At 28.3% G+C, this 23,653-nt stretch overlaps 4 protein-coding genes across 4 annotated transcripts; 3 read left to right on the top strand and 1 right to left on the bottom strand.

The window, feature by feature from the left end:
- LOC145755734 (DNA-dependent ATPase/E3 ubiquitin-protein ligase HLTF-like) lies at positions 1 to 22,434 on the bottom strand. The gene is made up of 25 exons (XM_082571983.1): positions 22,264 to 22,434; positions 21,854 to 21,994; positions 21,310 to 21,476; positions 20,933 to 21,084; positions 20,409 to 20,470; positions 20,265 to 20,339; positions 19,910 to 20,018; positions 19,580 to 19,677; positions 19,295 to 19,383; positions 5,292 to 5,405; positions 5,061 to 5,146; positions 4,624 to 4,683; positions 4,361 to 4,408; positions 4,162 to 4,217; positions 3,895 to 4,035; positions 3,610 to 3,751; positions 3,323 to 3,458; positions 2,983 to 3,162; positions 2,593 to 2,714; positions 1,965 to 2,143; positions 1,262 to 1,381; positions 1,075 to 1,187; positions 754 to 868; positions 389 to 511; positions 1 to 315 (listed from the first exon to the last, which is right to left on the bottom strand). Exons 1-25 carry the CDS (start codon positions 22,432 to 22,434, stop codon positions 154 to 156), a joined length of 2,961 nt encoding a protein of 986 aa, XP_082428109.1. The 3' UTR covers positions 1 to 153.
- On the top strand, positions 5,898 to 7,271 carry LOC145755212 (uncharacterized). Its single transcript, XM_082571440.1, has 4 exons — positions 5,898 to 5,969; positions 6,167 to 6,316; positions 6,543 to 6,873; positions 7,136 to 7,271. The coding sequence occupies exons 1-4, from the start codon at positions 5,933 to 5,935 to the stop codon at positions 7,269 to 7,271; spliced, it is 654 nt and encodes a 217-aa protein (XP_082427566.1). The 5' UTR covers positions 5,898 to 5,932.
- LOC145755443 (uncharacterized) lies at positions 8,262 to 10,007 on the top strand. Its single transcript, XM_082571685.1, has 4 exons — positions 8,262 to 8,364; positions 8,662 to 8,865; positions 9,096 to 9,435; positions 9,577 to 10,007. The coding sequence occupies exons 1-4, from the start codon at positions 8,328 to 8,330 to the stop codon at positions 9,758 to 9,760; spliced, it is 765 nt and encodes a 254-aa protein (XP_082427811.1). The 5' UTR covers positions 8,262 to 8,327; the 3' UTR covers positions 9,761 to 10,007.
- Positions 16,339 to 19,189, top strand: LOC145755441 (uncharacterized). Its single transcript, XM_082571682.1, has 5 exons — positions 16,339 to 16,531; positions 16,807 to 17,022; positions 17,353 to 17,808; positions 17,905 to 18,019; positions 18,211 to 19,189. The coding sequence occupies exons 1-5, from the start codon at positions 16,498 to 16,500 to the stop codon at positions 18,401 to 18,403; spliced, it is 1,014 nt and encodes a 337-aa protein (XP_082427808.1). The 5' UTR covers positions 16,339 to 16,497; the 3' UTR covers positions 18,404 to 19,189.
- Positions 22,435 to 23,653: the final 1,219 nt, after the last annotated feature.

Below are 23,653 nucleotides of genomic sequence, written 5' to 3'. Positions count from 1 at the left end.
ATGGAATTGCGCTTGATAAAAAAATAACGTGAATAACAAAATAGCTGTGGTAAATTAGACGGAAAACACATAAAAATAAACTTACTAAACAGTGTGTGCTACGCTTTAAAAAAAATATCATCCTTTACTTGAAATTTGTGTTCCCCAAAAAAATCACAGATTAATTAAAGTTCTGAGATCATTGAGAGTTTGTTTCTTGCGTTGTTCGGAATTAATTTTCTGAAGTGATTTGCTTGCGACTTCTTGTTTAAGTTTCTGTATCTCAATTATTCTTTCCTCGATCGAATTCGAGCAAACGAATTTCACAATTCTAACCTATATATTAAAAACTTTACCTTATAAGGCTTGCCATATATCTATTAGTCATAATTATGGTTTTATAACTTACAGGCTTGGTTTGTCCTAGTCTATGGACCCGGTCAAAACATTGTTCTTCGGCCGCTGGGTTCCAAGCCGGCTCCATTAGAAATACCCGAGATGCAGCAGTTAAATTTAACCCAACTCCTCCGGCCTTTTAAATAATATTGGTATTTATTCATTTACTACCTTATAACAAGGTAGTTGTTATGTTTTTACCATGAAAAAGCTTTCAGCATGCTGGCTTAGTTCTAATTTGGCTTTGCCAATCTTTTGTATTATTAATTAACCTGTTACACTATTTATTATCAAGCTGCTTGTTTTTTGGGGCTAGACTGAAAGAAATACATTAAGCCTTACTCAAGCCCTCTAATACATAAAAGCAGATATCTAAACCTTTAAAGATAAAAGCATGACAGTGTGGCTTCCATTTTGAAAGTCGTGTATAGCTTCTTTCCGTTTTGCCATCGATAACCCTCCAAAAAACATCACACATTCGATATTAGCCTTTCTGCCATAAACATATTAAAATTTATTAGTTAACATCATTGTAAGATTTTAGCAGAAATTTAACACATATATCATAATAAGTTTAATAAAGTTTCTACCAATGGCAAGGCGTAGTATTTATTAGATCAAGTTAAAACAATACATTACTAATTTCTAAAGTAAATTTATTTTAGATGAATAATATTTAAAATAAACCCAAAAACTTACTTTAAATGTTTTTCAATGATTTTCAAAAACGAAGTGAATTGCGACACGACAAGACTTTTTATTTTGGAATTTTTTTCTTTGATCTTTGTAAGTTCAGTCATTAAGGCAACAATCTGAATAACAAAAATAAATAAATCAATTCAGCAAATTTTTTCTATTACAGATTAACCAAAATGATCTGATTTACTTTTGTGCTTGGGTTCATGACCTCTTCACCTTTGACCTCATCTTTATTGTCCTCTTGTGGAACTTCAATGAGTTCATCTTGTTTAACATCTCCTCGGCATAATGGACATCTTGGATGAAACTAACAAAAATGGCAAAAATTTTAAATTGTAAGTAGTACTGATTTACCTGTTACACAGATGATACATAGAGTCTTAACAATAGCACAAAGTCCCAGGTTTAATTTCCTTCTTAATTTTTTTACCCACCATTGACAGTATTAAGATACCACAAAAAAAACAAAAACAAGCTAAGGTATGAAACATGCCATATTTTTAAATTTCGCATATGGAGTAAAATACATTATGTCATGTTTTTTTTTGTATATATCTTTATCCTCGATGTGGGAAGGTCGAATGCGCAACCTAAACATTGTGTAACATCAGTTACTCCGACCCAGTCTTGAGTTGCCTGTGGCAGTTTGGGATATTATAAAGACTATAATTGCCCGGTAATTATGTTGCTGATTAAGTGCTGGCTCATGCAGGAGTTTATACCGTTTTTAGCGCCATACTCAAGGGCTACAGCATGAAAGCAGTGGAGATTAAACCCACGACCCCATGGTGGTGTAGCAAGTAATCTTACCACTACACCAAGCTGCCAGTCAAACATATGCTATTAGTTACTTAATTAATATGACTGATTTCGATCATCCTATCACTTACTTGACTATTCAAGATAACCTCAGAGATGCAAGGTTTACAGAAAATATGAGCGCATCTGGTGATAACGGGTACAGTTAAGGAATCAAGACAAACACAACATTCCTCCACAGAACCCGAACTTAATAATTCAACAAGTTTTGATACTAACTCCCTGGCCTCATCTGCTGGTACTTTTACATCTAAACAAATATAAAAAAATATGTAACTTCAAACACTGTGTATTTGAATTGCTGATTTTTTCACTGGCAGAGTGGTGTAGTGGTAAGAACACTTGCTACGCCACACATAAGGTCATGAGTTCAATCTCCACTGATCTCATGTTGTAGCGCCCTTGAGTAAAGCGCTATAAATGGTATAAACTCCTGCTGAGCCAGCACTTAATTAGCAGTATAATTACCGGGCAATTATAATCTATAATATCCCAAACTGCAAAAAGGCAACTCAAGATTGGGGCGGAGTAACTGATGTTACTCTATGTTTAAGTCGCGCATTTGACTTTCCCACATTGAGAATAAAGATATATACAGAAAAAAAATGTTTTTTTTAAATCCATAACAAATTTAACCAAGTTATGTTTTAAGTAATTTAAAAATAAATTTTATTCACAAGAAAAAATATAAAAAAATACCACTTTTTAGTTGTTCAATTGCATCTTTAGCCAAGTAGGGATGACAACAAATTTGCCGAAGTCTCATTAAAATAACCAAGACTTCTGCATACCTTTTCATTACTACACCATTGTCTATTAAACTGAAAAACAAATGTTTTTCTTAAGAAAAATACTACCCTCATTGATTGACTTAGGAAATTGTGTTAAAAAACATAAAGTTCTGGACATTAGAGGCCAAGACTATGGCTACAAAAACAGTTAAATTTGCATGAAACCTAGTTAGGCAACTGGATTGTAACCAAGCTTTGGTGATGTTTATATTAAAAGTCAAAGCCAGTACTTTTATACAAAAATAAATATTTACTGTTAGATTAATTTAAAATAGATGCTTAGCCGTTTTGTGCACACCTTTTAATGGTCTTTCTTCCAGCTGCGTCCATTTTATTATAGACCAGTCTCTCACTTGGTAGAAGATCAATCGTTGTCATGCAAACTTCTTTTTCCGGAAGATCGACGATTGGTTTACCATCAATTTTTTGATGTTTAGTTCTTCTCAAGCACATTACTCCCATCAAACATTGGACCCTCCTAAATGTTGGACAAAAATATTAAAAATAAATCAATTTTCACATATAAGCCAACCAACAGACAAAGAAATATTTTAAAATAAAAAGCAATTTAAATTCACAATACAAAGCCCTATATCATTTTGAGGATAAACATATTTATATTAAAAAAAAAACTTAACCTTAAAGCAGCCTCTTCTCCATTCTTTAAAGGTCTTTCAATGGTTCTCTGCCACCAAGACCGATCAGCAAAAGGCTCCAAACCGAGAAAAGAAAACATTGTCCACAAATCCTTGATCGAGTTTTGAATTGGCGTGCCTTGTTTTAAATATTAAAAAATGCATTTTGTCAAAATAACAAAAAAATTTAACTGCCTTTAAAATCAGTTCTAGCAAATCTGCTAGAGTAACAATTACTACTGTGAGTCTACATTTAGAATAAAAAAAAATTTAAAGAAGAATTTATAAACCTGATAAAATCCACTTTCTTTCTGATTTTACTGCACAGCAAGCTTGTGTTTGTAGAGCAGTTGGGTTTCGAATGATATGACCCTCATCCAATACAACCCTTAACCAATCTACTTTTAACAGTGCACCAGCCTTTTTCGATTTCTACAAAAAAAGATCTATTATTTCTGTCATGTTTAATGAAATAAAAATATACTAACCAAATTTTCTTTTTAATTGCTTACCTATTTTTAACAGAAGTATAAAATTTTAGCAATGTTTAAGGTATAACAGTAGAGAAAGGTCACCTTAAACTGTTGAGCCAAAGTCTGATAAGTAGTGATAACAATGTCTTGCTGGCTAAGTTTTGGTGCAGATATTTTTGTAACTCCATGATAAATCACAACGTTTAACTCAACTGAATGATGTAAATGCTCTTTGATTTGGCCCTGAAATGTTAAACAAATTATGAAAGTGACATGTTAATCATAAAAAAAATTTAAAAAACAAAGAGTTTGATCGTTATTGAAAAGGGTTATCACAAAATTTATTGAACACCAAATAATATTTCTTACCTCCCAATTGGAAATAACAGATAGAGGGCAAACTATTAAAGTGGGTTGCGTAGATTCTTAAAAACAGAATTTTGTTAAAAAAAATGTTTTTTTCTCAAATATAAATTTACACAATTAGACAAAATTTAAAGGCAGATCAACCAACGAGTCATGACTTATAAAGTTTTTGAATATTTTTAAAAATATGATTGTTAACCACCTTTTTTAAATTGAAAATCATCAAAATTAGAGCTTAAACTAGAGGACTCTGTAAATAAAATAAAATTTGCATGATAATAGTATTATTAAATAATTAATAACTTTTAATAAAGTTTCTGTTTTTTAATATTTAAAATTTAAATTATAAACTTAAAATGGGACAGAAATAGTATATTGTACAAGAAATTCATGTTTTTACAGCATAATATATAATAAATTAAATTCAAAGATAATGAAAAATAACAACCATGTTATAGACTTTACCTTCAATAATAAAACAATGATCATCTTCTAACTTTTTCCTTATTTTTGACTTGCATTTCGCTGTTAAAACATATATATTTGCAATGATTGTACAATAAAAATAAAAAATATTTTTACAACCTTATCATGTTCGTTTGACTGAGGTCCAGTCATTTTTTATTATTGGTTAAAGGCTTTAAAAAATTCATTCATCGATACAGCAAAATGTTAGGAAAAAAATTAAAACCAAAACTTTTGGAATTGATATCTGTCCAATCAAATGCCCTTTTTATGCACAGACTGCAAATGGTGAATATTAAACTTAAAACCTTGGGTTTTTAAATGAGCAAAAAATTATTTTCAAAATTCTCAATATGAAATAAAATCTCTTTTTATGTAAATTATTGCCAAAACGTGTGTGCAGTATTCATTTTTATATCCCAGAATTATAAAGTTACCCTTTTTTGTTTTAACAGTTTCTATGATTTCTATGTCATTGTCACTGCATTGGTCTTCAGTATATTTCACAGGCCTTTTTCTTGACCTAAAATACAAGCAGAATTTTATATCAAATAAGTAATGTCAACCAAAAAGTAATTAAAATAAATTTCTAGAAAAAAATTTTATCGTATATATTTTCACAGCTTCAAGGGTAAAGTTAAAATTAAGTTTCACAGTCAATTAAATACCTATTAGTGCACTTGTCTTCTATAATTTGAACTTCTGCATCATTTTCTTTTTGTTTTTTAAGGGATTTCACAGCTTTAAATGTGTTTGATTCGTTTAACTTTTTGACTGGATATCTAAAAGATAAAAACAAAATTTTTGTACAGTTCGACATCTCACAATACAAATATATATTTAAGCCTATGTTTGTAGCAACATTTTTATAAAGAAATAATTGTAAAATATTATTACAAGAGATTATTTTATAACTTATCACTAAAAATAACTCAATTAATTTTCACTTAAATTCAAAAAATAAAATTAAAACAAGTTAAAAACAAAATTTCCATTAATCTCAAATATTACATTTCAGGATAATATTAGATATGATAAAGATTGGGATATTACCTTACCAATATTGTTTTTATTGTACTTTAGATTAACAGACTTTCATTTTAAATAAAGTTACTTGTAAAAAGAAAGCTGTTACAAAATTTATTTTAAATGTGAAAGTATAACTTAATTATCGGTCAATTAAAAGAAAGAAGAAGTAGCTTATAATATGATTCAAGTTTTTGAAAAGAAATTTTTCCTATCCTACATTTAGTACATTTGACAGAAAGCGCGTGTTTATAAAATAAAGTATTTCGAAAAAAAAAATAAAATGTCTTTCAGAAATTTGGTTTTCTTTCTGATTTTGGGTATGTATGCATCAAAAGACTAATTGTAATTGTATATTTTTGGTGGATAAATATATTGTTTATTTTATTTGTAATACTTTAATATTTCTAAAAATCAAAAAAATTAAGTAAATAATACAGGATATCGCACGAGCTGCCAGCCAAAAAACTTAGAAAGTCAGTCAACTAAAAATTTAAACAGTTAACTCTTCATTAAGGTTGCACCAGCATGGTGTCAACACAAGTTTCACCAAATTGCATGGTCGCAAGTGTTAATGATCCTTGCATTGAAAAACTAACACCACCAAAGAATGCTAGCTTTGTTGTTATAACAACTAAACATACCTATGAAATTTATTTATCAAATGGTAATACCAAATTTTTTGACAAAAATTATTTTATAAATACAAAATCATATTTAAAATCATAATCTAAGATGAATAACCAAGTTAAGTAAGAATAGAATAAGTTTTTACGAATTTTTTTTTTTTTAATTCGAATATTTTTAACTAGAAACCTTAAAGCATAACCTTCAAACTAATTTTTTTAGTTAAAGTTTAAATCTGTTATTAAAAGAGCAACAACTGTTTTTAGGAAGCACACTGACAAGCGACAAACTTTCTAACGCAGCAACTTTTACTACATGCTATTACTCCGAAGAAAATTGCAGCATGACAGATGAACTTAAAGCACAATGTGAAAGCTCTTACACTGTTCAATGGCCGCCAAAACTTATACTAGTAAAAGATGCTGCACCTGATACCACGTTTTATGGCTGTTGCGGTGGGGAGTATCAAATATTTGATAACGATGATGTGTGTGGTGAAGAAAAAAGTGATATGGTTTCCAAAGCTATAGCTAACATTATGGCCATTGTCGCGCCCGTTGTGATAGTTATACTGATTGCAATAATTTACAAAAGATGGTAAGACTACTAAGCATAATTTTAGAAAGTACAGTCAAGCTCAAATTTTAATATCTATTCAACAGCGAGCAAATGTTTTCCAGTAATTAAACATTTCAAAATAATCAAAATCACCCTTTTAAAAGCTTAACCATGTTTAATTGACTTTTAAAAACTATCTAATTAATATATTTAAAACTTGATTTTTCCAAATTAATTTTTAAATATGAAACCCTATTTTTCTTAGTCAGATATCCATTAACCAATTATTATTTTTTTTTAGTTGCTGTAACAGAAATGGGAACTACACTCAGGAGACAGACATGCAATCCGAAGTTGACACTGTTACTGTTAATATCAATCAAATCACAAACGAGAACGTATATGAGAATACAAACTATGAACTTGACAAAAAGTAAATACTGTCCTGAAAATTTGAAATTTTTAATTTTGTGTTTGCTTTTTTTTTGCTAAAGATTTGTACATTAAAAAAAGGGTAATAAAGAATTTTATTTTTTTTTATTGTTATGTTTTTGCATAATTTGTAAAATGATCGCAATATAAATGAAAACTACTGGAAATATGTTATTCTAAATCGTATTTGGTTTTATTGTTTTATGTTACAACATTTTTTGTTACTTTCTAAGCACTTTAAAATAAACTCCCAAAAAGACAACAAAAATAACTAATCAAATGTGAAACTTGTTTTGTTATATTGAAAGATGTGTTAATGCTTTGGTAATTTGTAGCTGGCATAACCAAAAATCTTAAAATTATAATTTTTTTTTAAATTTGGTAATATGTCTATGTAAATGATTGTGTTTTAATACCAAAAATATGTAAAAAAATTGTTGAAAATGCGTAAAAAGTGTCATTTTTATTATTTTATACAAATTTGATTCTATTACATATGTAGTTTAAATAAATGGTCTTGTAACAAATTTATAAGACACTAACTAAAAAAATTGGCGTTTATGTGATGATGTTGATTAATTAAAATGTGTCTTTTACAAAGGCAAATACTATGAAATATTATGTCAGCTTTTTCCAATAAAAATAACATTAACTATAACACATGGCCACGACTTATGTGTAAAAACAATACCATATACTTAATTATAAATCAAAAGTAGAGGTGAAAATAGTTTTTTTTATTTATAACAAAATGTTCACAACAAAAACGCTCTTAATCATCACAAACAAAAATCTAAATTCAAAACAAATACAATTTTATAAAAATAGGCATGACCACCACCTTACAAATAAAACATAACGAACATGTATTGTATTATGTTTTAATTTAAAATGATTGTTTAATATTTTTAAGCGTAAGTTAATGCCCACACATTTCTAAAAGGAAGTGAACAATGCCATCACTGGCTAAAATTAATAACCATATTTTCACTATTGTTATATTATCAAGGTGTGTACAAGTGTTATTTTATTAGGTAAGGTTAATACTTACACAACCCAGAATGAAAACTACAAGAAAGTTATGGATTTTCTTATTAGGTATGTAGTATATTTATATATAAATATAAGTATTTCTTTTAACTGCATTGGTATGTGCACATTTATAAAACATTTTATTATAAATGCATGCTATTTTTAAACAAAAACCTTTACTTCTAGAGAAAATATGTTTATTAAAGATCTTTGTCATTAAAGTTTTATATATTTAAGGGTGAATTTAAAAAACAAATACTGTATTACGAACTTTATAGATACTTAAGTTTGAATAACTTACTTTTAGTTATTAATCAATACAACTGCGAAGGTAAATAACCAACTGTTTTTTTTTATTTGCAGTAACTCATATAAGCCTAAATGTTAATAGTAAAAACTGCAAACAATTTAAACCTGTTCAATGGGGATTATTTTTTTCAAAAAATCTAAATATGGCTTGCAACTGGACTTTAGATGTTTCAAGTGATAATACAACCTCACTGCTTCTTATTCAAGAGATTAATGAAAATAGTTACAAAACACACCACAATTTTTTCCTACCAGACGGTAATAAAGTTTTAGTTTATAAATGGTATTGATAATATCCAAAAAAAACCTTTAAATCAGAAAAAAAACTCATGAATTTATCAAGTAGCCACATGCACAATTTATAATAAAGTTGCTAAAAAAACACAAACTAGTAAATATCATAGTTACAGAATTGTAATTTAATCTCAATGTAAAAAAATTATCCCAACGCATGAACAAATTTACAAATGACTCTAATTAATTTTTAGGAGAACGTTTTATTGGCAAAAATCATTTCGAATTAAAGATTGCCCGAGTTTTCTGGTGTGGATGGTTTGTAAAAAAATCAAACAACAACACATGTAAATTAAATGAAAAAATGCAAAAACTATGCAACCAAACCATAAGACCCAGTCTAACATGGCCGCCACAAGTTTCTAAAAGGGAAGGAGATTATGGAATTAAAATGTTAACAACATTTTATCATTGTCCAGAGATAACTACCAAAGTAAATGTTATTGAACAATGTGTAAACCAAACAGCAATTATTTTAGGAGTTATGCTTTTCCTGTCTATTTTTTTGATCCTGTTCTTGATTTACAAGCTTTGGTAAGTGAAAAAATACAACATATTTTTTGTTTAAAGTAATATATAAAAAAAATTTTGGCTTAAAATACTAAAAAGAATTAAAAAAACAATTTGATTGGTTAAAGGCAAAGCTAGTTTTAAAAATATAAACTTGTATTACAGCAACAACAGCATACTGACTGCCAACAATCCGCAAACACAAGACAGCAATGTTGTCACCAATGAAAATGTTTATAACTTACCCACTCAGAAAGAGCAATCGCAGACTGTAGAAAACGTAATATATCAACCTTTCAATGACGAAAGAATATCAGTAGTCAATGAACTATATGCCAGCCAACCATAACAATATTTGCCGGCAGCGTGGTGTAGTAGTAAGAAAACTTGCTACACCACCATGAACTTGCTACACCACCAACTTAACTTGCTACACCACCAACTTGCTACACCAACATGAAGTCGTGGGTTCAGTCCCAACTGCTCTTTTGCTGTGGCGCACTTGAGTAAGGCGCTATAAACGGTATAAACTCTTGCTGAGCCAGCACTTAATCAGCAGCATAATTATCAGGCAATTATAATTGATGATATCACAAACTGCCACAGACAACTCGAAACTAACTGATGTTACACTATGTTTAAGTTGCACATTCGACTTTCCTACAACAAGGATAACAAAAAAAAATATATTAATCTTCTTGTCAAAACTAGTGTAAACCTGGACATGTTGTGTAATCAAATTGTTACTTGGTTTAAATTGTTTTTTTGTTAGAAACGAAGTATAATAATATGTTAAGCTATAACCTATATACATTACCGAAATTGTGCAATAAAAAAAAAGAAAAAGAATAAAAGATCAAAAACAACAATTTTGTAAACAATTTAGTTTAAAATTAAAAAATCACTAGAATTATATTGTTTTTATCTTATATATTTAATTTTTGCGCCTTATTAAAGTATATCTGCTATTAAGGCCAACAACTGACTTTCCTTTTAATGTTATTAACAAACTCGAATGCAGGATTAAAAAATTAGAATCATGTAATTTAAACGTAAAATATAAAACAAAAAATCTTATCCAAATATTGATTTAAAATTTCAAGAGTTCGAAAAAAAAATCAATACAACCACACAAAATAGAAACTATAATTTATAGCGTAAGAAATTAAGTAATTTTAGTAACATCTTAAGTGCTTGTACGCAACAGCTTACTTCAAAACAAATATGACCATATTATATCAACACCGTAATATAGAAACTGTATTTCAATTTTCAGTAAAAATTTTAATTCTTGAAACCTAGCCTTTATTTTACAAATGTAAAAAAAAAACAAACAACATAAAACAGTATTAAACTGTTAAGCAGACCAGTACTGTAACAGTTTTGTCAAAAAATTAAGCTACTTTAAAAATAGGAAAAAATCAAATTAATTACTTAAAAGTATTGAACACGTCAAAATAAAATTTCAACAATGAAAAGAGTTCTTAATTGGATATTAATTTCAGGTGAGAAAATTAAATTTTTATTTCCTTGCATTTGCAAAACTTAACCATTATTGGAAATCAAGAATTTGCATAACCTTTTTTATTCTTAATTTGCCAGTTAGTAATAACCCTGTTTTTGCTTTTAGTCTTGTAAAATGTATTTGTAAAAAAATTTTTTTTTTGGGTTTGGTGACCATGCCATAACATACTTAAAATCTTTATGTAAACATTAATACTTTTGTCATGTTTTAAATCATTAAATTGATTTTGTCAATTTTTCCCGTCGCATTGTTGTAATATTACTTGTATATCGTATTTATTATTTAGTTTTATCAATGTGCAAAAAAGCAAAAAAAAAAAGAAAAATTTCTAATCAGTATAAAATTTAGTTATTGGTTTTATAAAGATAAGCCAATCTTATACCCTGAGTTTTAACAAAACTATTAGGGCACTTAAATAAAATAATAATAACTAACTAATTAACATTTAATTGCGTTTTGGAGTTTTGATAAAGAGCTCGCTTGAAATAAAAGTTAAAAGTGATACATGTAACGAACCTAAACTTTGGGGTATCTACATTGATAAATATCTCAAAGAATGTGCTTGAGAAGTTAACACACAAGACCCTTCTTTTGATCTAGTTTTGTTGCAAATAATTAACATTGATTCTTATAAAAGGAATGATGAATTAATTTTGCCCGATGGTAAGTTTAAAAATGTTTTAAATAAATCTTCGACTAAAAACATACAACTCAAAGTTAAATTAAAAAAAAAACAGGCAACCAATCTTTTAAACCATGGTTTACAGTTTACCTAATTGTATGTGCATGTTTTTACTTCAAACTGAAATACTTTGAATATGTTTTAAATTTGTGATCTAGCAAACACTATTTTTCTTTGATAAATCTGTGTAAAAATATTTAAACAAAACGTAAAAATGTACAATCAGACGATTAACATCAAAAATTTATTATTTAGGAAATACATTAAATTACAACTCGGTGAATGGTAATGGTGATTTATTACATAACGAACATCTTTGGTGTGGATGGTATAGTAAGAATAAAACATGCAAGTTAACATTGGAACAAAAACAAATTTGTAACGGGATTTCAGAAAGCCAGTTATGGCCACCAAAAATTTTTTAAAATAATGCCGAATTCAAACTTATCATGCTTGTCACAGTTTATACTTGTGAACAACCTACAACAACAACAACACCGAAAGAAATAACAACAGTCCTTAAAACCACAATGGCAATGTCAAACAGCAACACAAGCACAAATCGAACAAGCATTTGTTCAAAAGACCCAACAATAACAGGTGCATTTAACAAAAAAGTCGTATAAACATTTTATATTTAAACTGTATATTTTTTTAAATATTAAAAATAAAATATTTTAAAATGTTGATAACAACATTACAGTTATATCCCTGAGCACGCTTCTAGGATCAAGTACTCTGATTGTTTTAGCATTAGTAGTCAAAATTTGGTAAGTGAAAGTTGTATTTAACTATAACTTTATTCTTTAAAAATATATAACCTCTTTTTTATATTCCTTTACTTAACTTAATATTTCAATTGCAAGGTAATTTAATAAGACACTTAAATTTTTGTACTAAATATAGATTGTTTGCAACAATAAATTCAGTTCCAGTAGTTTTAAAAAAATTATTTTTTAGGCATATGACAAGAATTACCAATATGCATGTCATCAGTGAAAAAAGAATATTAGATGTAGATGTAACAACAAATTTTAAGGACTCCAACATATACTGTGTGGCAAATGAGTTTTCGGCAAAAAATGCAAGCAAGGTTAAAAAGTACTCATTAAAAGAAAAACGTGTGTCTGTTGTTAATGAGTTGTATAATCAAGATTAAACTTTGCAGAGTCAACCTTGTTGTTCTAAAAAAACAAGCTTAAATTGATGTCAAAACTGAACTTAATTTGTATATATGCCTTTTACAAAATTTTTTAAAATAAAGCGCAATTTACAAGTATATTCTTTTACATATGTCATCCGAAGATTTTTCAAACTTAAAATTTTACAAAATATGTAAACTTTGCCAAAAGAATTAAAAACTTTAAAAAATAAGTGCTTGAAATATATATAAGTTAAACAATTAATCACAATTTAATATGTCGGAACATGTAACTTGGGATAACGTACCATAAACAGCAACTTAAGGATTTTAATAAAATATAATCAAGTAAAAAAAAGGTTAAAGAAAGAGATCATGTACTAAATATAAATTTTATGTATGTTTAAGTACTTGAAAACAACCAAACAAACAATAATAGTCAATAGGCTTGATAATGATGATGGTTATATATTAAAAAAACAACAAGTAGTCGTAATATGTAAATATTTATTTAAATTACAAAACTCAATAAATCGTCACAGTTTTTTAAGCAAATGTAATCAAATTGCTTTCCTTTTAATGTTATTTTAGGCAAAACAAGTTTATAAACCACTTTAAAAAATACGGTATTTTAAACAAACACATAAAAAATCATTACCCAAATGTTGATTTAAAATGAAATAAAATGAACAAAAAACCGATACAAAACCAATGCAAACATCCCTGTACACAACAAACAAAATTACTACAAGAATTAACATACTAAACTAACAGCATAAAACGAAAGCGTTTTTTGATATACGCAGCAATAAATTCAAATTAGTTGAGAAATCTAAACTTGATTGAATAGAAATACACAGAAAAGGCAGATCATTGAGGGTTTTAGATTTTTTGATAAAATAAATAGATCAACACTTACGTCAAATTTTCAAAATGATTAAAGTCATCAACTGGATAACAATTGCAGGTAAGAATATCATTTTTTCTTTTTACGTTTCAAAAACTAAATCTTTATTGACAAAGACCAAGTTTTATGTTGTCTAAATTAATAAGTTCAATTTTGTTTAACAATTTTTTTTTGTTTTTAAAGTTATGATACATTTCTTTAAAATTACTATTTGTGAAAAAACTGCTGAGAAGACATCTGAGTGTGATGCCTACAATCCTAAAGATTGGGGTATCTATATTGACCACTCAATGAATGAAGATTGTAACTGGGCAATAAATAAGGCAGATTATTCTTCAGGTCTGGTTTTACTGCAATTGATTCATATTGAGAATTATGGCAGCAGGTGGAACAAATTCACTCTGCCTGATGGTTAGTTTAAAACTATTTAAAATTATTTTAAATAATAAGTACAATTTTTAGGCAAAAACTATTTACCTAAATTTACTGTATGACTTTTTAAAAAAAATAAAAAGCTTAACTTCAAATAATGCATATGATTGAAACATTAATTTAATACTGAAACTTTAGGCTATTATAATAGGTTAAAAAGTAACCAAAATATTTTTAACAAATTAAATTCGAATTTGACATTTAGGAAACATACTGGGTTGGGATCAAGATACCTCTGTACTAAAAGATAAAGAACATATTTGGTGTAGTTGGTATACAAACAAAAATAAAACCTGCATTTTAACTCAAGAACAAGAAGACATTTGTTCGGAAAATTCAAAGAGTGAATCATGGCCACCAACAACAAAAAAAGATGGATCTTTCAATCTTATTATGCTTGCCACATTTCACACCTGTTACCAACACACAACAACATCATCATTAACTACAACAGCAACAGAAGAAGAAACACAAAGTAGTTCAATTGTGACAGAAACAACAACAACAAATGGCAACACGCCTACAATAACATTTTCCCACAACAACACATCAACAGAAAAAATGCCGAACTTAACCGATCCAAATACAAACAAAACAGTAACAAACAGCAACACAGAACAACCTCAAACTGTCATATCTACAAAAGCAAAAACAACAACAGGTAAATCAATCAAAAGTGTAAAAAAATGTATAGCCAAAATTAGTCTTCGCCAATACAGCTTTAATAAAAATTATTATTTTTTAGATTTCAGTACTAAAGTCATTCAAAATGCTGATGACAACAGAATTGTAATAATAACACTCAGTTTACTACTCGGATTAAGTGTTCTAGTTGTTATAATGTTGCTCTTTAAAATGTGGTAAGTTATAGTCAATATCTAATTCACGTCCATGGTAAATAATTTATCTGATTAATAAGCTCTTTTTAACTTAAACAGTAACCCCCTACATTAGGTTGTAACAATTTAAAAAATAAATATATTGGGCGGCATCTATACTATATACCAATAGTTTGCAAAAGTCAAAAGAAATAGTTAATTAATATTTAAACAATAAAACAAACTTCCTAATTTTCAATTTAAATTAAAGCATATGTTTTTAGGCATATGACAAGGCATACAAATTCGCACGCTGATAGTAAAAAAGAAAAAATATATATGAAACCAAATTTGGAAGAATCTAACATATACAGCGTAGCTACAGAGAATCCAACAGAAAGCGAAGCTAAGACTGATATTCACTCAATTAAAGAAAGGCGAGAGTCTGTTGTAAATGTATTGTATGGTCAATACGAACCAGAAGAGTCTTAAACTTGTTCAAATTTTTTATTGTCATTTACATTTTAGATTGTTAAAAATCTAATAAGCTTATTTGTATATATATTTTCATTGCATTGATTTTAAATTTTGTTCTTGAGAATAAATATTTTTTGTGTAATACATAGTATATTCATTTGTTTTCAATTTATAAAAACATTTTTAAAAATAAAACACTTTAACATCGAACAATTCACTTTTACTTTCCTGTATAGGCTATTAAAAAACATCTTTAACTATATGACAAGAAAAAACATACTAAAATAGTGTCAGTAAAAAGACAACTAAAAATATAACAGCAGACCTTAAGTACAACAAATACAAAAATTTGTATAAAACGGCCTTACTATGTTGTTAAATGTAATGTACCAAAAATAGCGACTTCAGCTTTTTAATAAAATGTCATTAATCAAAAACAATAAACTCTTGTGTAATGAAAAGATGACAAGATTATTAATATATGCTAAGGTACTTAAAACTACAATCTAAACAATGTAAGCCATTATACTTGAAGTTGATGAGTGTTATATATTGCAAAAACACATTAGGTTTTGATATGTAAATATTTATTTATATCACAAAAGATAATACACCACTATGAATGTTTAAAGCAAGTTAAATCAATCTGCCTTTTGTGTGATGTTATTTTAAGTAAAACATATTTTTATACCACATCAAAAAATGTATTTATTTTTATCCTAAAAACTAAAAAAACAGAAATAATAAACAAAGCTTAGCCAACAGATTTAAGATACCACAAATTAATTAAAAACGATACTACTACCCACATACAACTTTTAGAGTAGGAAATAACTACATTTAGCTGTGTTTAAAATGCTTGTACATAACAAACACAAGATGGCTGAATGTATTTATATACTAAACCAACAAGGAAATATCAAAGCATTGTTTTGATTAATTAGACACTACATTTAGATTAGTCAAAAGACCCAGCCTCTATTTTTTAAAATATCCAAGTAATTTGTTACATAAGTCAATAAAATTATTATTAAATAATTTGGAAGAGAGTTAGATTTTGCTTTCGAAATAAAAAAAGGATTTACATTACAAAAAACCTTAACAATGATAAAGACTATCAATTGGATCATAATCTCAGGTAAAAATGACTATATTTTTATAATTAAAAAAATTGACAGTTAAAAACTTTTACAGTATATCTCTGGTCGGATTCTGCCAGGTGGGTTTATATTACTTGTTTATTAATATTCTATCAGTTTTTCCTGGTTATTGGCATTTTACAGCAAAATATGGTGCCAAAAGATTGCTATGGTAAAACTAGTTACCTCTAATTCTGGAAAAGAATAATTGAACAAAACAAGTCAAGCCTATACACATAAAAAATAGTAATTATCTAATACTTATTTTTTTAAGTGGTAATCTTGAATGAGTTAAAAATAACAAAAGGAAATCCTAAAAAATGTAATGGCTACGGACCGAAAAGTTGGGGTATCTACATTGATGCTTCAGTTGACAAAAAATGTAATTGGCAAATAAATAAGTCAGACTATTCTTCTGGTCTTGTTTTGCTGCAACTAATTTACATTTCCACTGAATTAAATAACCAAGACATCCTAACATTGCCCGATGGTGAGCTCAAAAAATTTTTAACCTCAAAATAAAATAAAAAAGATACATTCATTTAATTTAAACTATTGTAAAAGTTGACTGTTTCACATTTAAGCTTAACCTTAAACTTTACGGAAAAATGTATACTTACTATCTTAAATTAAACAGGTAAATGGAATTTTTCAAGTAAATAAAAAGTAAATTATATTAACCCATGTTTTATATACCTGAGCTTTTTTTTAAATTACTTTCACAAATTGACCTGTAGTTCAGTAACAAAAAAACTTACTTGTCTATTGATATTTTAATCAAAAATTCATTCATTAACAACTTAATTAAAAAATCATTAAGGTAGTAAAATGTCAAAAAGAGGGGATCGTGTACCAAAAGATAAAAATCATATCTGGTGTAGTTGGTATACAAACAAAGCTAAAACCTGCATTTTAACTGAAGAACAAGAAGACATTTGTCCGAAAAAATCAGAAAGTGAATCATGGCCACCAAAAATCAAAAAAACAACTGATCTTAAATTCAACGTTATTTTTGTTTCCACATTTCATACTTGTTACCAACCTACAACAACATCAACAACATCAACAACAACAACAACATCAACAACAACAACATCATCAACAACAACATCACCATCAACAACAAAAGAAATAGTTACACATAGAAGTTCAACAAACAACAACACATCTACAAAAAAAAGTCCCATCTCTACTGAAACAAGCACAAATCAAACAGTAACACACAGCCCAACAATACAAGATAAAACTGTTTTATCTACAGAAGCAAAACAAAGAGGTTAACAAATTAACAAAAACAGTTAAGGATTAATATAAGTTAGTCACCTAGGTAGCTTATTATGAAAAAAAGTGAATATTAGTCGTTTTTTTTCAGATTTCGTCACTAAAATCATTCAAAATGATAATGACAGCAGAATTCTAATAATAACACTCAGCATGCTGCTTGGATTAAGTGTTTTGGTTGTTATATTGTTGCTTTTTAAAATGTGGTAAGTTATAGTCAATATCTAATTCATGTTTATAGTTAATTATTTATTCGAATAATCAATTATTTTTTACCCGAACATAGATTTCTACCCTATTGGTTGGAAAAATTTAAAAACAATGTTAAACTGCAAAGACCAGAAAAAATATGTTTTCAAGTTTCACCAATAAAACAAATTTATTGATATGTTTTTAGGCATATGACAAGAAATACAAACTCTGAAGCTGGCAGTAAAATAGAAAAATTAAATATAAATCCCAACTTAGAGAAACCTATTATATACAGCGTCGCTACAGAGAATCCATCAGAAAACAAAATTAATGCCAATGTTTACTCTGTAAGGGAAAGACGTGTTTCTGTTGAAAATGTATTGTATGGTCAAAGGTAAACTAATGAGCCCTAAATCGAGTACTCGGCCCGAGTATTCAGAATATTTTAATACTCGTGCTCGTCGAGCATTTTTTAGTACTCGGACACCGAGTAATAATTTGTCATTTAAGATCGTATACGATTTACTAAACATAAAAAAACACAAATTTTGTAATCTACTCTCAATTATAATCTACTCTTAATTATATCACGTTATTTAAGCAACAATTGCGCAACAAATACACTTTTTACATAGTAAAATTTTACGCATAATAAATTTGAGACTTTTACATTTTCATTTAGATTTAAAATGATATTGCTATCAGCGGTAAGTAGTTTTGCCAAAGTTAAACACTTTATAATCCATAAATACGTGTTTTTTGGCAAATTTTGCAGTTTTAAAATTATGCGGGAAAGATTCTCGTGAACAGTTATATACGTTTAAATGACGTCATAACTGAGTACTCGGACTCAGCCGAGTATCGCGACAAAATACTCGGGCTCGTCGAATCCGAGTAATTTGGATTTCAGCCCATCCCTAATAAATACCTTACAATTTTTAATAACCGTGAAAAAAAGTTTTGTATGTAGTATACTATATTGTGAAAAAACTTTTGTATGTAGTATACTGTATTGTGAAAAAAAGTTTTGTATGTAGTATACTGTATTGTGAAAAAACTTTTGTATGTAGTATACTGTGTTGTGAAAAAACTTTTGTATGTAGTATACTGTATGTAGTTTATTCCCTTTTTTTAACAAAAAAAAATAACGTTTAATAACTACAAAAGCAAAGCCGTAAATTAAATATTACAAATTAATGTTTTAAAAAACTGTGTTTAATAAAATCTCAGCTTTATTACTTTTCGTTTTATATAAAATTAAACAAATAAATTAATTTTTTAATTCTTACTTTTTATCGATTTCTTCTTTTAACTTGAAAAGTGACTTGTTGTTTTTTCCGTGTTCAACAATAAGAGAAATTACAACCAAAGTTTTTCCCTAAAAAAATTTTAATAAAAAATCAAATTAAAATAAAACAACAAATGAAAAAAAAAAGATTTTATATGAAACCATTTTTTTTAATTACACAGATATTTGTAAAATTAAAAATAAACAATACCGTTGTTTAAAATTTTATTAACTAAATTCCCTCATAGATAAGAATGAGTAAGCGAAAAAGGTTTTAAAAACCTACCAAACCCATGTCATCTGCTAGAATACCTCCTTTCACTCTCTTTGGTTCTTCCTTTGTTTGAAAGTTTAAGATTGTGTTTTTGTAGCTTACAGTTCCGTCTAAAAATTGCCTTTGTTTATTGTTATGATTTTATATTTACATTAAATGTATATCAACTATTTAGTATATTATGTTTTGAATAAACAGAATAACTATTCCAAACAAATGAATTGGAGTATTTCCATTGAAATTTCTGATCTAGCATAAGATTTTATCTGGCATAAGTCAAGATCTGCATTAATTAGTTTACACTTTAAAATTTGCGCACAAATTCAGTAATTTTTTTTTTACCCTTTGATGTTATTTTTTCCCAAAATGGAGGCAAATCCAAACCTTCTTCTCTTTTAATCATCCAGCTGACTGCTTGTAGCTGATGCCTAAACAACTTTGATTTGATTACCTAAACAATTTTATTATTATAAATAATAATACTTAAATTCGAAAGTCAAAAAAAATGTCAGTTCAGTCTTTTTCAAATATTGTAGTCTTTACCAAAAATTTTTTTTGTATAAATATAAACTTATAAAAACTATTCCCGATTGCTTTTAAAACAATTTTTTTTAACGTAAATTATTACCCAATACACCATAACCTTTGTATAAAATAATAAATTGTGTTTAAAAAACATTAAATACTAAACTATTACCTTGGGTTGTTTTGCTTCCGCATTTTGGTCGAATTCTTTTAAATTTTCAAACAAATTGTCAAGATGATTTTTGATCTGCATTCACAAAACCAAATTTAAAAATGACAAACTACTAAACAAAAGCTTTTCAACTGTACTAGATACCTGAGAAGAAGTCAGCTTTGTGGTTTTAGACAAAATTGGTTGACTGTATGGTGTAGAAGGACCTAAAAAATAATTGAAAAAACTATGGTAAATCTTTTAATTATTAGTAAAAAAAAAATTAAGCATAATCCAATGTAAGTTAAAATATTTATGTGCAATGTTAAAATACATTCATAACTATTTAATATTTTCTGTAAAATCATTAAAAATAACAGGCAGCACAGGAAAACTGGCGACGTGGTGTAGTGGTAAGAACTCTTGCTACACCACACATGAGGTCGTGTGTTCAATTACCACTGATCTCATGCTGTAGCGCCCTTGAGTAAGGCGCTATAAACAGTTTAAACTGCTGCCTGGCCAGCACTAAATCAGCAGCATAAAAATCGAGCAATTATAATCTATAATTTTCCAAACTGCCACAGGTAACTCGCGACTGGGTCAGAGTAACAGATGTTACTCTATGTTTAAGTGCATTCGATTTTCTCACATTGAGGATAAATATACATACAAAAAAAAATTTTTACCTGACTTGAATGAGTTGCTGTAATGAGTGGTTTGCAATTTGTAACCATATTTTCTCAACTCTGCAGCAATGTTTTCAAGGTTTTGGGGATCTCCCAAAATTGATATCACAACAGGAATGGTAAACGAGCTGCCACCACGTTTTAAGACAACTCTGTCAAAATGCAATACAAAAACTATATTATTTTTGCATTAAGTAAACCTTAAGTCATAATAAAAACTTTCAGACACTTTGTAGAATTTTAGTAGGAAAATTAAATTTTAAATTAAATTTTTACAATAAACTGATTAAATACAAATTTTAAAGAAATGCATACACATAAATAATTTTAGGAAATATCCAAAATATTAAAAAAAACAATTAATATCTTGTAGTTACCCTTCCATTTGTGCTAGACCTGGGTCCACAATTTTTGCAAGAGCTCGTGCCATTTCTTTCTTAATGTGGCCAACCTTTTCTCCCCTCGCATTTGAGACTCGAACAGCATTACAATCGTAAGGATTCTGCGGCTCACGATCCAAACTAATCATCTCATTATTACTAACCTGTTAATAACAAAAAAATATAAAAGAACAAGATTTTTTTTGAATTTTTTGTTCTTAGTGTAAAAAAGTTGACTTTATGGGCTAAACATAGGGTAACATATGTTACCCCAATCCAGTTTTTGGTTGCCTTTTACAGTATATATATAACGTATAATTATTAAATATATAAATGCCCAATAATGAATCCACCACCTGGTTTTTGGCTTAGCAGGAGTAACCAGCAATTTCATACAGAGTATTTTTAAAGGACACTACAGCATGAAAGCAAGGATGACCAAACCCAAACCTAATGTACTAAAGCCAAGTGTTCTAACCAGCATAGTGGCAGTTTTTCATAAAGCAGATTTTTCGTAGTACCAGTTTTAAACACAACTCACCATTCCAGTGTAGTACCGGATACCAACTATCATTCCACTCAGAAAACCAAGATACTCGAAATTGCTATTTTCACTAGTGTTTAAATCCTCGCTTGCTGTAATGTCGTCCTCGTCATTAATTATAATCACTTCATTCGATACCTAAAAATATTTATCCTCAATTAAAATATAGCAAGCCTTGGAATAATTTTAGTATAATTTGTAACACAAAACTTTGCTTAATGGATAATCTAAACACACTTATCTTACCTGTGACATCTTCTTTGAAAGCCTCTGAACATCTTTTTTGACCCATTTAAATATTTAAAAATTTTGAATACTATTTTTAAACATAAAATGGTTCAAAAAATAAGTTTTTTGTAATATTGGAATTAGAAATCAAATTAATAGGTACAAATTTTAGTTCCTACATTAACTTGTGATCCAGAAACGCTGGGATATAGAGGAGATGTAAGGTTTGGTGAAACCACATTGCTGTTGTAAGATAGTGCATTTAATTCTGGTATTCCAGCAAAGGGAAAGTCTTTGCTACTATGAGAACCTGAAAACGTAGTGCCTTTCTTTCTTCTGTGCCTCCACATTTATAATTTCAATAGTGTTAACAATTTGACTTAATAAAAATCTATAAAAATTTAGCAGTCTTTACATATTCGCCAGTCTGGAAAGTAGGGCAACGTGCACGCACGGGATTTTTTTCATTAAAAAAAATGTGCACGCGCAGTACTGACGCCTAAAACACGCGTGCGCGCCTAGACCGGAAATTTTGGTACGCGTGCACGCGCGATCACGCATTTTTTTACGATTGCACGCACGAGATCTCGTCGAAAACTGCCCTACTTTCCAGACTGGCATATTCGGTATTAAAAATTATTTTAAATTATGTAAATAATTAATATATCAATAATATAAAATATGCATATGAACATTTAGACAGTATAAAAGTAAGTATTGTATAGTGAATCAGATGTTCTGTAACTTATTATTAGTGAGAAAATAGTTTTATTTTAAATGCAAAAAAATTAACGTCGGAGCACATGTTGTCGTGTTTACAAACAACGATGACATCACGTGTTAAATTTGGCGGTAAATTTTCATTATTTTTTTTAAGTTATCCTCGCTTAAGGATGTAATTTTATAAACAACTGTATTGCCAAAAAAACATATCTTAATAACTTTCTATTCCTTGTCAGTCTACTTAAAAATAAAAAATCAATAAATCTATTTTTTGATTAAGTACAGTTTTATTTGAATTTTGTGAATAATAACGAAATAAAAAAACGTAGTAAATATTGAAACAGAATCAGTTCACTAATGTAGGTAAATTAAAATTAGTTTGCAATGGATTGGGGCTTGAAGTTCCCGAATCACTGTCTGTATCGTCATAAAACCCAAACGTTGCTTGTACTGGGAACGCATCGAGAAACCTTTGTCCTTCATAAAACATGTAATCTTGAGTCTTGCTTTTTGGCCACATTAATCTGCGATAATGCAAAGAAAATGTTAATAAAGTAAAGAAAACAGTAGTATTAAAAAATAATTTTTTTATATATGGTCGTTTTAATAAAAATATTTAGAGTACTTACTTAACAGGTTGTTTAAAATGTTCAAAGCCGGTAGGTACTTGGACAGCAGTTCGAGATTTTTGACCGTTTATATTTTGACAATTGTTTTTCTGTTTTTCGTAAAAATAATTATCGTAAAACCCAGTTGGCGACTGGTGATTTTGATTAGTTCTTTGACAATGTGTGTTCCTCTGAGATTGGGTAGGTTGCGCGCGATGTGGCGTAGTTTTAAAACAAC

The sequence above is a fragment of the Corella eumyota genome, chromosome 6 (genome assembly GCF_963082875.1).
Source record: "Corella eumyota chromosome 6, kaCorEumy4.1, whole genome shotgun sequence".
In the NCBI taxonomy this organism is placed as follows: domain Eukaryota; kingdom Metazoa; phylum Chordata; class Ascidiacea; order Phlebobranchia; family Corellidae; genus Corella; species Corella eumyota.
This window is presented reverse-complemented; position numbering and strand designations above follow the sequence as displayed.